This window comes from Molossus molossus, unplaced genomic scaffold, assembly GCF_014108415.1.
Source record: "Molossus molossus isolate mMolMol1 unplaced genomic scaffold, mMolMol1.p scaffold_m16_p_3, whole genome shotgun sequence".
Taxonomy (NCBI): Eukaryota; Metazoa; Chordata; class Mammalia; order Chiroptera; family Molossidae; genus Molossus; species Molossus molossus.
Genome location: NW_023425366.1, coordinates 32,286,286 through 32,300,019, shown reverse-complemented (window position 1 = coordinate 32,300,019; position 13,734 = coordinate 32,286,286). Strand labels below are relative to the sequence as shown.

Sequence of the window (13,734 nt, the reverse complement as noted above, 5' to 3'; positions counted from 1 at the left end):
TTCAATAAGGAGGCTTCAATTTTATAAAAATCTTCCATAGCCCCTGTTCTTACTACCCAGCTTTTTATTACATAAATCCAATGTCCTCCATTAACCAAATTCATTTAGTCTAAATGAGCATTTCTTCTGTTAAAAAACAAAAAACACACACACACACACACACACTTTAAATGTAAGTCCTCCAAACACACTAGCCATCCTGATCTTTTCCTGAAAACAAAGCTTTAAGGACAATCCTAAATGGATACTGTTTATCAGAGTTAAACAGCTTCTTCTTTCCTGGGTGCTCAGCTGGGAAAGGTGACAAGAGATGTGAGGTTTGTGGAGGTGCCGCTACACACAGGTGAAGGTGGGTATTCTGTGACAATATATAGCATTTTTAAATTGAACTCCTGGGGTGACACTGGTTCACAGAACCATACAGGTTTAAAGTATACAACTCAATAAAACAGCATCTACATACTGCATCATGCACCTACCACCCCAAGCAAAGTCTCTTTCCATCTCCATTTTCTCCCCCTTTGCCCAACCCTACCTGGTCCCACCCCCATTTCCCTCTGGCCGTCACTACTCTGTTATCTGTGTCTATGTGTTATATACATATATATGTTTGTTTGCTTCATCCCTTCACCTTCTTTCATCCAGCCTCCCAACCCCCTCTTCTCTGACGGCTGTCAGTCTGTTACATGTATCCAGGCCTCTGTTTCTATTTTGTTCATCAGGTTATTTTGTTCAGGAGATTCCACATATAAGTGAGATCATATGGTATTTGTCTTTCTCTGACTGGCTTACGCCCAGCCAATTTTAAATCTTACAAGGCTTAGAAGTAGCAGGGAGACCGCTCTCCCATAATCAGCTTTCACACTTATCAACTAGTGTTAACTTGGAAATGACATACTTTTGCAAGAGTATCTTTAGGGAACCACTTCAAAAATGACCAACCCTGTTTTGCAAAAGTCTTCTTTCATTTTCCTCTGAGATCAAAGGAATAAAATCTTAATTGGTAATTTAAGAACACAGTGAAAAAAAAAAAATTTGTCTAGTTGTTTTGAGGTTGTAATAAATCTAGTAGAGAACTATCTTTCAGTAGGACTGTATATAAATATAACATGTAAATATTATATTGCCTATATAAATATTTATCACATAGCAAATGGCTGCAGACAGTATTTTATGAGGCTTCACGTGAATACTTATCACTAGATACGGGCCTTACCACATTTTAATTACAAGGTATTGAAAATCATTTTCTTTCACATGGGATCAATACAGTAAGTTTATGGGAACATAGCAGAATAAAAATCCTGAAAGTGATGTGAAAATTGCCTACTTGGATATTCTCCAATGACCATAAACAGAAACGTACTTTAAATATGCAAGAAAGAATGAAATATCACAACTGTAGATTTTATGATGCCAAAATCAAATGTCTGATTCTATAAAAACCAACCAACTGATAATGCAAGACTGAACTCACATGTCCCCAGTATGGGCTGAAAGCTTAAAATACACGTGGGAAAGAGTGCCCCACCGGAGCAGCTCCACTGAGGGTATGTTAGCAGTAGAGTGTGTGCTAGTTATAAATATAACCCAGGCCTTGATATGTTCTCACCTATGCTCCAGCTGCTTACTACAGTTCTGACGGAGAACGTTACTTCGTCTGGACCCTTTGTCCTACACGGAACTGCAAGTTTTGAGACTGGTGTAGTTGGATTCCAGCGAACACAAGCTCTCTCCAGCAGACTCACTTTTGAGTCTCCAGAGAGCCCAGCAGACAGGAACAGATGCCCACTGTCCCTGGATCTCCACTCTGTTGGGAGTTGCTCAGCTGAGCCAACCACACAGGGACCACAGCGGCCCAGTGAAGCTGTCAACACGAGGCTTTGGTCAAAATTTAAGGACGTCAGGAAAAGAGGAGGACAAATCAGCTCAACAGAAAGGGATGCCACAGATAAGCTAAGCTAGATCCAAAACTAAAGCCACAGGGGAACCGACCACACTGGAATGACAGTAAGTGTGAGGACAGTGATGCTGGGGAGGTGCGGTCCGTACCTCTCCTCGCGGTTCTGTCCCACACACACGCGGCCCCCGTGCCGGGGTGTGGGGTTGCTGCAGGACCGCTGGCGCACCTGGAAGCCGATCCCACAGGTGGTGCTGCAGGGAGACCAGGAGGTCCAGGGGGTCCAGCCTCCGTTCCTGGGGGGAGGAAGCAATGTGCTCACTGAGTCAAACCGGCCCAGAGTTGATCCGCCATCTGCACCCACCTCCCCATCCAGGTGCTTCCCCACGTAGACCACCCAGTTACGGGCTGGGAACAAAAAGGGAACTGGGGCCATGAGGCTGAGTGTACTGCATCACGGGAATCTCAGTTACTGTGAGATTTTTCTCCTAGGTAACCGATTTTAAAGTCAAGAGAGGAAATTTAAGAGTAACATTTTTAGTGCCCTATAAATAATTCAAATTAGGCTATGTTAGAAACTATTAAGAAAACTTAGTTATGAAATGTAAATCTAATAAGAAATGTTAATTTATTGAAAAGCAATTAAAGATGAATCCCTGAACTTCTAGAATGTATGCTTTTACTTGTACTATTTCAGTTATAATTTAAAGTGAACATATGAACAAAATAATCATCTACACCTACACATAATCCTTCCTTTGAAAATCAGTAATTCTCTTGGCAGCATTCGTATCGACATAGAACACATAATGTCTAAAGCTTTAAAACAAACTTTATTAAAAATGAAGGAAAAGTATTTTAAATTCAGATTCTGTCTATTTTCTTGCAATCTGACAGACATATAGAAGATGAAAAAGGAGTACAAACTGTGTATATCTGAATGTATTCATGTTATTTAGGTATAGATACAAAATAAGGTAGAAAAAAGACAAAATAAAATAAAATAAACCACTTTTATAAAATATAAAATAATGCTTTTAAAATAAAAAAATATGACCAGCCAGTGTGGCTCAGTGGATTGAGTGTCGTCCCATGGACTGAGAGGTCCTGGTTTGATTCCCCGTCAGGGCACATGCCTGGGTTGTGGGCTTGATCTCCAGTAGGGGGCGTGCAGGAGGCAGCTGATTGATGTTTTTCTCTCACAATGATGTTTCTATCTCTCTCTCAATTCCTCTCTCTCTCTCAAAAAAATCAATAAAAACATATTTAAAAAATAATGAAATAAAATAAAAATTACTACTGTGGCCTTGGCTGGTGTTGCTCAGTGATTAGAATGTCAGCTTGTGAACTAAAGGGTCATGTGTTTGATTCCCGGTCAAGGGCTCATTCCTGGGTTGCAGGTTCGATCCCAAGTGTGGGAGGCAACCAATTGATGTGTCTCTCACATTGATATTTCTATCTGTCTCTCTCCCTCCCTCCCTCCCTTCCACTATCTTTAAAACATCATAGGAAAATATATCCTCCGGTGTGGATTAACAACAACAAAAATTACTACTGTGGTCATGGTGCTATAGATGCAGTAACGAAGGAGAAATTTAATTATAGTTGTAAAAAAAAAAAATCGAACAAACAACAATAACCAAACGATAAGCAGAAGACTCAGAAACCTACTCAGTGGACCACACTGTTCGGACATGTCTCCCGATTTCCCAGTATCAAACGCTGCAGAGCTAGATGTTGGGAGACAGGTACACTGTAAAGCAGAGAGTCTTTTGATTGGGATTTGCTTGCCTCTCTCAGCTACTGCCATAGCACACAGCAGTGGTGGATGCCTCGCAGTGTGTCCTGTGGACTGAGCACGCCTTCCTCCGGCTGCTGAGTGGGGCGGCGGCTATAACTCAGCTGAGAGGATCTAATAGGTTTTGCTCCTAAAGTACTAAATTAGCAATATTTCAAGTTTTCCAACACTTTCTGAGTGTATTGGGTTAAACAAGTTGCCTATACATAAAGTACAAGGTTGAATTTAGAATCATCTGAAAGATCTTCTTCAAAGGCTCTCTGATGTACTTTGCACAAATTGAGAAAGGATTTGGCAGTACTGACTGAGTAAAACCTTCCGTTTGCAAATTCGGTGGTTACAATGTTTGGCTTCCAATAAAATCAAAGGCCAACATAAATAGGTTATCAACTCATATAGGACACTAAAAAAGTCTTTGATGTTAGATGATCATGATTTTGACAGATAATTTTGAAAAAAACTTAGAGATGCAAGTGACAATGCTATGATCTCACACTTCCAACTAAAGTAATTAAGACCCGTCAACACTTAGAACTAGAAAAATAAAACAGAAAAAGGAATTGGTGCTAAGCCCTGCCTGATTCAGGCAAGAAGCTGCATCCATCCCTGAATAGGAACAATAACTGGGAATTAAAAACAATGGCATTAAGGAATGAAATTCCAATAAAATCTCATTTTTCAATGTTAAGTAATGATTAGTCAAAATATGTAATGTCCATGGTTTTTAGATCAATTGTATTTTAATTTTCAAAATACATTTAAAAATATAAAGCTTATGGCTATCAGCAATAAAAATGTTTGTTTTCTTTTATTTCATTTATATAATTTGTTTTGTGGTAGTCACACAGAAGTATTTAAGAATTTAAGAAGAATTTAAGACTTTCAGACATAAAAAAAAAAAAAAATATTAGGATAAGTTTCTATAAAGCAATAGACTGAAAATGGGAAGTTAAAGGGAAGGACATACATAAAATTTCTGAATGTTAGACAAGCCTGCCTATCATTATTTTAAACAGGAAGGTGGCTAACAAGTGACTATGGTATTTAAATTCCACTTACACATTTAAAAAGTGATGTAACAAGTTATATCTTTGCAAATATTAAATCTTTTGATGAAATAAATTTGATGCCAACCTGCAGGTATCTTAGGGGGCATCTAGTTTATCAAGATTATTTTAGGGGGCAGGTGAGCGATTTGCTGTGAAGACCACTGCGCCAGGAAACCCAACTACCCAAGTACAAACATTGCAAATGAGAGCTGTCCACCCCAGTGCGAGGGACATGTGGGCATGGATGAGCTTTGGTTGCTACCCTAGACATGTCCTTTGCAGACTCAGAGAAACCAACTCTAGGGGCAGGTAGGAAGCTTCTGTTTGACGTGGGTGCTGGCACTCAGAGGAAGCTGCTTGAAGCAATGCAGACTGCTGCCCGCCCCTCCACAAGAGGGTCACTAATTAGCACAGGAGCAGTTATGTAAACTAACTGGCGTCCAAGAGAGGATGAGCTGATACACTATGAGTGCATCTCTGTCCCTGCACACCTGGGTGCAAGGCTGTCCCCTCCCCCCTTGATGAAGTGTCTGCCATGATTACAGAGGGTGCCTTCCGCTGGTCTGACCAGAAGGTGGGCTGCCTGGCGGCCAGAAAATCACACCTGCATCATGTGAACCTCTCCTGGGTGTGCATTTCAGCATGCCTGAGGGACAGAGACCTGGAATACCATTATTTACAAGAACAGGCCATGTCACAGTTGTGTGTGTCTGCCTAAATTTGATCTGAGACTGGCTTTCATCTCAGGACCACTGAATAGCAAGGTCAGAAGGGTGGGGCCTATAGCTCTCACTTCTACTCACTGAGGGGTCACTGATGCTGTCAGAAGAGACAGTTGTGAAGCATCAAGTGGATTAGGCCAGCGCACAAGACGTATGCTGGGTTGTCCTAACAAGGGATGCAAGTCTACATATTCCAGGGAGACTGTTTTTGGCACATCCCTCAATCAAGCCAATAACACTGTGCGATGAGCAATATTTTCCCTGATCTAGTGAGGGACATGACAATAAGTTCAGACTTGTAATGTACTTTAGAGCTTAAAATCGCCTATGGAACATGCAGTTTTGAGGTGGTAAGTGTCCCTGTCTTTTACGCCTTTCTCTTTAGATGGGAAGGTATAGATTAGGAGTAATTTCCCCAACTCCTCTAGAGCCTGAGTTTACACCTGAAAGTGGGCTGAGCGTTGGGAGCGACGCACCTGGAACAGTTGGTGATCTCCATGCGAGGGCCCGTGCACTGCCAGCCGCCACACTGGGGGGCCGGGCTGTCGCAGGAGCGGGCGCGACAGAGGCAGGTTCCCACGGTGCTGCCATCCGTGTGTGTGCAGGGCGTCCATGGGGACCACGCGCCAAAGTGCCCATCCACAGTGAGATTCCTCGTCTAGGAAGCAGATACAAGAAGGATGTCAGAAAGGGTTAAGGCTGCAAATGTAAAGAAAAAATAAAAAGCAATCAGAACCCACTTAGAATATTTTATATCACAATAAAAAGGGATGAATGGGGCAATATTTCAAAGTAGAGCAGCAGTGGTCATTGGTGAAGATGATGATGGAGAAGGTGGGGGAGGGGAAAGGAGAAGGGAGAAGAAGGAGGAGCAGGAGGCAGGAGAAGGAAAAAGAAGAGAGAGAGAAGGAGCAGAAGGGAACTGAAGGGTGCTAATAGCTTGACAATCAGGTGACAGCATAACTGTCCGCTAATGTGAGACACCCAAGGAACAAGAACTGGATGAAAAACCACAGATATACAATTCTGTTGCATTTTTATGTAGCACAAAAAAAATGAAAGATTAATCAACTAGTTGTCATTTAGGAGCTGTCCTGGCTCAAATGTCACTGAAAACTAACAGCATTTAACTTACTTGTCAAGGGGCTGGCACAGTGACTGCGGTCTTGTTCAGGGCCATGATAAGTGTTGCATGGATCACGGGGAAATATTGCCTAGTTCCATTTTGGTTTCACAGACCCAAATACGGTTTCTTGTGCCTTCCTATGACATGGAAATGGCACTCTGCTCAGACAAGACTTGGATCTCAATGACAATGACCTCAGTGCTCAACTGCCCACGGATCCGTAGCCTCCCCCTTCTGCTCCTGGCTGGAACGGGGAATGAGGGACACCCATTCTCACGAAGGCATAAGAGGAAGAAGGGAACTTTCTACTGTTTGGGGCATTTTCATATTGAAAACATTTCACAACTTTTATTCAAATCACTGAATCACTGACAGGTTTGGCTCAGTGGATGGATTTGTGCAAAGTATGAGGTTTTCCCTCCTGAGCTAGTTACTGGGGAACATATGAAATACAGAAAGAATTGGTTTCAGAGCACAGGACTGCATTGTGTCACGTGGGTACCATGGGCTACTTGGTATATGATGTATCGGCAGGTGGATGTCCCTCCTAGCACCACACACACACACCCCTCATGGAAAATGGTGCAAACACCTAAAGAGCTTAAAAGTAAGTGATTTTTAAAAGCAAAGCAACATGAAAAAACAAACAAAATGGTATCTATACTCAGAATATCAACATCCATGTATTTTAACACATCATGTTGACCCTAAAATTTTACATAAAAATCTTCCTTCTCCTCTATGAGACTGCTGTCCTATGGACCAGACTCCAACGCAGGCCGGATGGAGCCAGAGGCCTCTTGCATGTTACTGAGCGTCAGGGAAAGGGAGCCCCAGAAGTTACAAAGTGTAAAATAACATGGCTTGATGGCAGAGGCGGGGCCCAGGGGAGAAACCAAGTCTAAGTACCTGCACGACCCTGGCAGGAAACAGAAGCCACAGTCTCCGTAATTTTGAAGAGGACACAGCAAGGCCTCTGGCAGAAGCGTGGGCTGAGTTAAGGGAACCATCTGGGATACAGAAGTCACCGGGAAAGGACCACACGGGAAGCTGGGAGCTGTGACTAGGCCAGGCCTCTCAGGAAGAGGGGTGGGCAGGATACAGGGGCCAGTGACAGACAGAGCCTGGGGAGGGGTTGCTGACAGGGGCTGTCATAGGGGCATAAAGCTCCTAGCAGACTGACGTCTGAGCAGAGGAGGGAAAGAAAGAAACACCCCAGTCTCCCTTCTCCTGCCAGTGCCTCCCCAGGAGCGCAGAGAACAATCTGGAAGCGAGGAGGGGGATGGGGCCTGACCAGCACAGTGACCGGCAGCAGCATCCTAAGAGGCCCTGTGAGACAGCCGGCCTTCCATCGGCCTCCTCCTCTGTGAGGGTGTGAGGGGTAACGCAGTTGGGGACACCACTGTAACTTTTGAAGGTTTAGAAATTTTCCCAATATTGACTGGAACTTTTAAAACGTCAGGTTATTTGGAGACAGATTAGCAGGTTGAGGTCAAAAGATTCTCTCAAAACCCCCTCGGCCTCCATTTCGTCAGCAATATACAAAGGAGATGGGCCCAGAGCCTGCCAGGATCTCTTTAGCAATTCGAGACAATTTGAATATAAAACCATGAGGATGTGTGAGGCCAGGAGGAAATGCAATATAGTGACACATTAATGAAGATGGAAACAGAAATCATTCAGAATGTTCCAAGGGGACCTTTGCTGATGCGAACAGACACAGAAATTGGCAAACTGAAAAATAAGTCCGTGACTTGTAGAAAAGGACCTGCTACCAGCCAAGTTTATCAATAGGTGATAGAAATCAATGAATACAGGGAAGATACAAGCAGAAACACCAAGTGTGAGAGGAAAAGACAGACAGACAGACATGGGGAGAAAGAGTCACAGTTGCTGCCTTGATTGCTGATAACTTTGAGGTTCCTGTTCTAATCCATGTGGTCCCTTAAAATCAATCTCCTATTCTGCAGGGAATGTGAGAATCTCAGTTTCTGAAGCCCAATCAGCCTAAGTGTGGAAAGGTTTTTATGAAGGAGACTCTGAATGAAAGGGCTTTTCATTCGTCATGGGAATTATCCCTTATAACTCCCCAGGGGAGAGGAGGCATCCACGCCAGGGTTGTGTTGATACCACCAGCCATGACCTTGGACAGCAGCCGCCCCAGGCCAGGGGGTGCTAATCCTGCCTACTCTAAGCCAGTCAGGGCAACCCCACTCACTGGCCAGTGCGGGACTGAGAACAAACATGTGACCTGATACTGGAAGATGAGGTGAAGAGACTGCAAAAGGCTTCCAGAAATGCTTTTCCTCCAGACAAAAGTAAAAAACACTCTGTTCCTTTTCTCCTTCCTGCCTTGGATTCTGTTATATGAGGATGTGATGTTTCATGTGCCGGGGGTGGGGGGCGAGAGGAAAAGGCCCAGAGAACATGAGGCCTGCTCACTCAGAACCTCCCTGAACTGAACAGAACCAGCCCTGAAATTGCAGTCTCCCCATCACAGAAGGATGAAGATAGTTGTTTTCAAGGCCCTACACGCAGGGAATTCAATTTCTATTAAGTAAATGCTGTCTTATTGGACAAAATCTTTATATACTATTTCTACAGAAAATGCAAACTAAGATGAAGAGTTATGAAATTGCCAAAGACTGCACAACTAGTGATTTGGAAGATGTAACTGGAAATGCTGGTCTGCTTTTCCCTTACTGTGAGATCACTTTTCTCAATCTCTGTAACACTGACTGACCCTTGGGCTGGGTTATCCTTTGTTATGGAGGCCGACCTACTCATCCTAGAATCTTTGCTGACATTCCTGGCCTCTACCCTCTAGATGGCAGTATCCCAGTGCTCCAGGATGTGGCAACCAAAAATTCTCCAGATATTGCTAAATGAACCCAAGGACACTTCCAATGAAGAACCACTACATTCATTAGACATCCCTTTTTCTCTCCCTCTGGACACGGGTGTAAGATAGCAGGGTCTCGGACAAAGAGATGGTATAAATGTTCTCCTTCCAAATATATGGATGGGCAGAAAGGAGTGCATGTGAGTGACAGATGAAAAGGGAGGATGAATTTGAAATAAGTGACAGTTTATGAGAGAATAGTGAGAAATGAGGTAGAAAAAAATAGAACAGTTAAAGAAAACACTGCATTCAGCAAATCATTAATGAGAGTACGTAGTGATATAATTCTGCAGGATAAGAAAGTAGGCTTTATTTTCAGCTGCATACTTTGAGGGGCAATATTTTCAACTCAGATACATTGCTGTTGGTTCTATTAAATTCAAAGCAAGAAGAGCTTGCAATTTTCAGAAAAGCACGTGGGCTGTCTGCATTGCATTTAACTACAGGCTTGTTTTGATCCCGAGTGTATTAGTTTGAGCATCTGCCTCGGAAATCAATCCATGAATAATAGGGTAGGTTCTGCTGCTTTACTTTTCCATATGAGTAGGTATTTTTATATTTTCTTGGCTTTCTTTAAACAGATATCAGAAATAAAACTATGTAGAATAAATTTTCAGTAGTGGTGCTATGTTCTGGGTTTCTGCCAAGTGACTTTCTGTTTGGGGTATGTGCTCTATATTATTAAATATTGTCATAGTAAAACATATACTTGTATATATGTAGATAGCTTAGTGTATGCCAACCACTGTGCTGAATGATGTGCACGCATTAACTCCTTGAATCTTCCTAACATCCCTACTGTCTGCATCCCATTTTATAGATAGGAAAACTGAAACTCCGATGAGACTCAGTTGGCTCAAAGTCACACTGTGATCTCTGCTACTTCATTCTATAATGCAATTCTTAGATCCTTCTTTGGGGAGAGTCTCATAGAAATCAGCTTCATGCACTTTTACCCCCAACTCTGTAACAGCAAAGTCCCCTTCATCTAGGAAATAACTGATTTCCAAGAGCTAGCTAAGGAAGATTCAAGTTTTGTTAACAAGTAAAATCCATTTCAATTCATTCATGTTCAATTAAATTAATTCCCAACTGACCCAGAATGGAGATGCATTTGGTGTGTACACTGGCCCCTGGAGCATATCGATAGGTCCTTCCTGTACTCCAGACATCATTCTCTTATAACTACATCAAAGTCTCGTATTTTCTATTCAGACATTTTTTCAGAAGTCAAAAGATCTACCTTTGTTTTCCAAGTTTCAGGTACCTTTCATCAGAGCAGGTAACACAACAGGATATTAATATACTCCTTGATATCATTCCTAAGTCTGTCTCCATAGATGGATTTTTCACCAAGAAAACAGCATCTTTGAGGAAACAAGCGGAGTGCTGTGTGGCCTCTGAGAGGCCGGGTGGACGGGGCCAGCCTGCCTGCCTCGAGGCCCAGTTCTGTTGTCTATGAAATGGAAGCAATGATGTCTCTCTTCGGGGGTCACCATCAACACTGTATGAGACAATCCATTGAAAATTGCCTAACATGTCACTGAATCATAGTCTTAGACACATAATTAACCTTAGTTCTCTTTTCCTTCTAGTAGATTTTTTTTCAAGTCTTACATAACACTTGTTATATAAGATACTATATATAAAATGTTTCATTTGAGAACTCACAGGTAGCAAATGCTTGCTAAATGCCATGATTATCCCAGAATCTCATCCCTATTTGTAAAGTATCCTGTAGAAAAGCAACAGGAATTATCTTATGGGGTAAATAAGTATGTTATACTTGTAAAAGAAAATAAAATAAAATAATATAAAATAAAATAAAATAAAATAAAAAACACCGTAGATCACATTACAAAATTTAGAAATAACACCTCGTCTCCTATCTGAGCATAACACGCAGGGTGACCACTGGGTCACATGATTGGGTCCACCTGCAGGCCGCTGCCTTGGGGAGATGCTAACAGATGTGAATAGCAATGTCTTGTAGATCAGAAGTACTGTATCTAAATCTTGATTTCTTTCCCAATGTAGTTTTAGAAACTGTGCAAGCCCATTAGATGATGATCTATGGTGTTGCCATCTACATGGAGGGCTTTGGGTTCCATCAGTGCTAAAGTCCCCTTTCTTTTTTTTTTATCCTCATCCGAGGACATTTTTACATTTATCTTCAGATAGATCAGGAGGGAGAGAGGGCAGGAGAGAGAGAGAGAAACATCGATGTGAGAGAGACACATCGACTGGTCGCCACCCACCCAACCCCAACTGGGGCTGGGGACAAACTGCAACTGAGGTATGTGCCCTTAGCGGTAACCGAACCCAGGACTCTCTGGTCCGTGGGCCAACACTCTAACCACTGAGCAAACTGGCCAGGGCTCCCCTTTCATTTTAAGGTTGCTAACTGCACTGTAGCCCAGGAATAATCCTATAATTCTGAGACATATTTGGTCTATCTATTCTGTTAGTTATTACATGATATATTTTGGAACAGGAACTCACCATCCGATATAATATGCTGGTAACCATGTACCCACAAAGGATGTGGACAGTATTTGTACATAAAACCCAGGTAGATTCTTCAGACTATACTATCCTTGTTAAGCAACATTATAAGCTATGCAGGGCATATGTACATATTTTTGAGTTACACTAGATATTTTGATTTAGATCTTGCTCAAACATTTCAAATTTATTAAACTGAGAACAATGTTTTTAACTATATTTAAATAAGCAAACAGAATTTTAGTCAATAGTCAACTACTGCCCTGTCTTCTGGGCAACAGAAATCCATCAACATTTTTAAAAAGAGACCTTTCAGTGGAAATAGGTCTTAAGCTGCTAAGTCCCTGGGAAGGTTCTAGGATTCCCATCAGCAACTTCAACTCACTGGAGAGCAGAGGATCTAAGCAGCAAATGCAGCCTGTGGGTGAGGTGTGACTGGAAGCCAACTTTGGGGAACTCAGCTGTGCCACAGGCTCTGTCCGAGGTTTGTGAAGATGTATAAGGTAGGTTCCTATCAGAGGGTGTGATATCAGTCTCAGCACATTCACCATCCCTCTAACCTTGAGCTCCACATACATAACATGACCTCCTCTCATTAGTCAACTTGAGCTTTTATATTGGATATAAATTGCCTTGGTCTCATTTAAAAATCCCTCAGTGTATAAAGCTTAATTTCTCTTGGCTAAAGAAATGCAGATTAAAAAAAAAAGAAATGTATTTCGATAATTATAAGATTTTATTTTATAAGATCTTTAACATCTCAAATCAGCTGGCATCTTGTATTCCATGGGAGTATTTTTTCCCCCTTATAAAACAGTAGTATACTTCATGACCAATGGCATATCAGAAATTATGAAATATGTTAGATTTGGTGAATAAAATTAAGCCTTTCTTCCATTTCATTCAAAAATAAAAATTAACATAGAAGTCAATTACATTTTCAATAGTCTTTAAAAATACCTCTCTAAGTTAAGACTGCTATATGTAAATGCTAATAATTTTCATCTAGTTCATTTCTTTCTACAAAATAGATTGTTAGAAAAAGAAATAAATTTAAAATAGTAGTTAGGTTATTCAAAATTTCCTATTTTCCACATGATAGCCTATATATATAATAAGGATGCATTGTTTTATTTCCTGATTATTGCTCAAAATGACATAATTTAGTCTCTGTTGTTGGATGCTTTCCATATTATTAACTTATTAAGAGTATATCTTGAATATGATACATTATATAGAGTGAGAGGACAGGGATGGTTTTGTATAAGAAATCACCTCAGAGCTCAGCTGGTGCGGCTTAGTGGTTGAATGTTGGCCCATAGACCAAGAGGTCACCGGTTCGATTCTCAGTCAGGGCACATGCCCAGGTTGCAGGCTTGATCCCCAGTAGTGGGCGTGCAGGAGGCAGCCAATTGATGTTTCTCTCTCATCAGTGTTTCTCCCTTTCTCTCTAAAAAATCAATAAAACATTTTTTTTAAAAATCACCTCAAACAAGAAAAAAAAAAAAAAAAGGCTTTGTTATGTGTTTTCTGGACAGTGAATCTGAGATCACATTTCAGATATAATTTTAAAGCAGAGAAGGTGGAGAAACAGCTCCTACCCCAAGGCAGGTTCACATTGCCCTCTGCCCTTCCCGAGTTTACAACAGAAATGTTCCTCTCAGCAGTACTGACAACTGTAAGAACAACACTCTGGTCACTTCTTAAATATTGGATCATCTCCATTTTTGTA

At 41.6% G+C, this 13,734-nt stretch overlaps 1 protein-coding gene across 1 annotated transcript in view; it reads right to left on the bottom strand.

The window, feature by feature from the left end:
- The window catches only part of SEMA5A (semaphorin 5A), a 428,940-nt gene that overhangs the window by 59,180 nt on the left and 356,026 nt on the right, over nucleotides 1–13,734 (bottom strand). The window contains exons 14-15 of the mRNA XM_036280207.1: nucleotides 5,946–6,127; nucleotides 2,053–2,196 (exon numbers count right to left, since the gene is read on the bottom strand). Of these exons, the coding sequence (XP_036136100.1) occupies nucleotides 2,053–2,196; nucleotides 5,946–6,127 (326 nt within the window). The remainder of the gene's footprint in view (nucleotides 1–2,052; nucleotides 2,197–5,945; nucleotides 6,128–13,734) is intronic.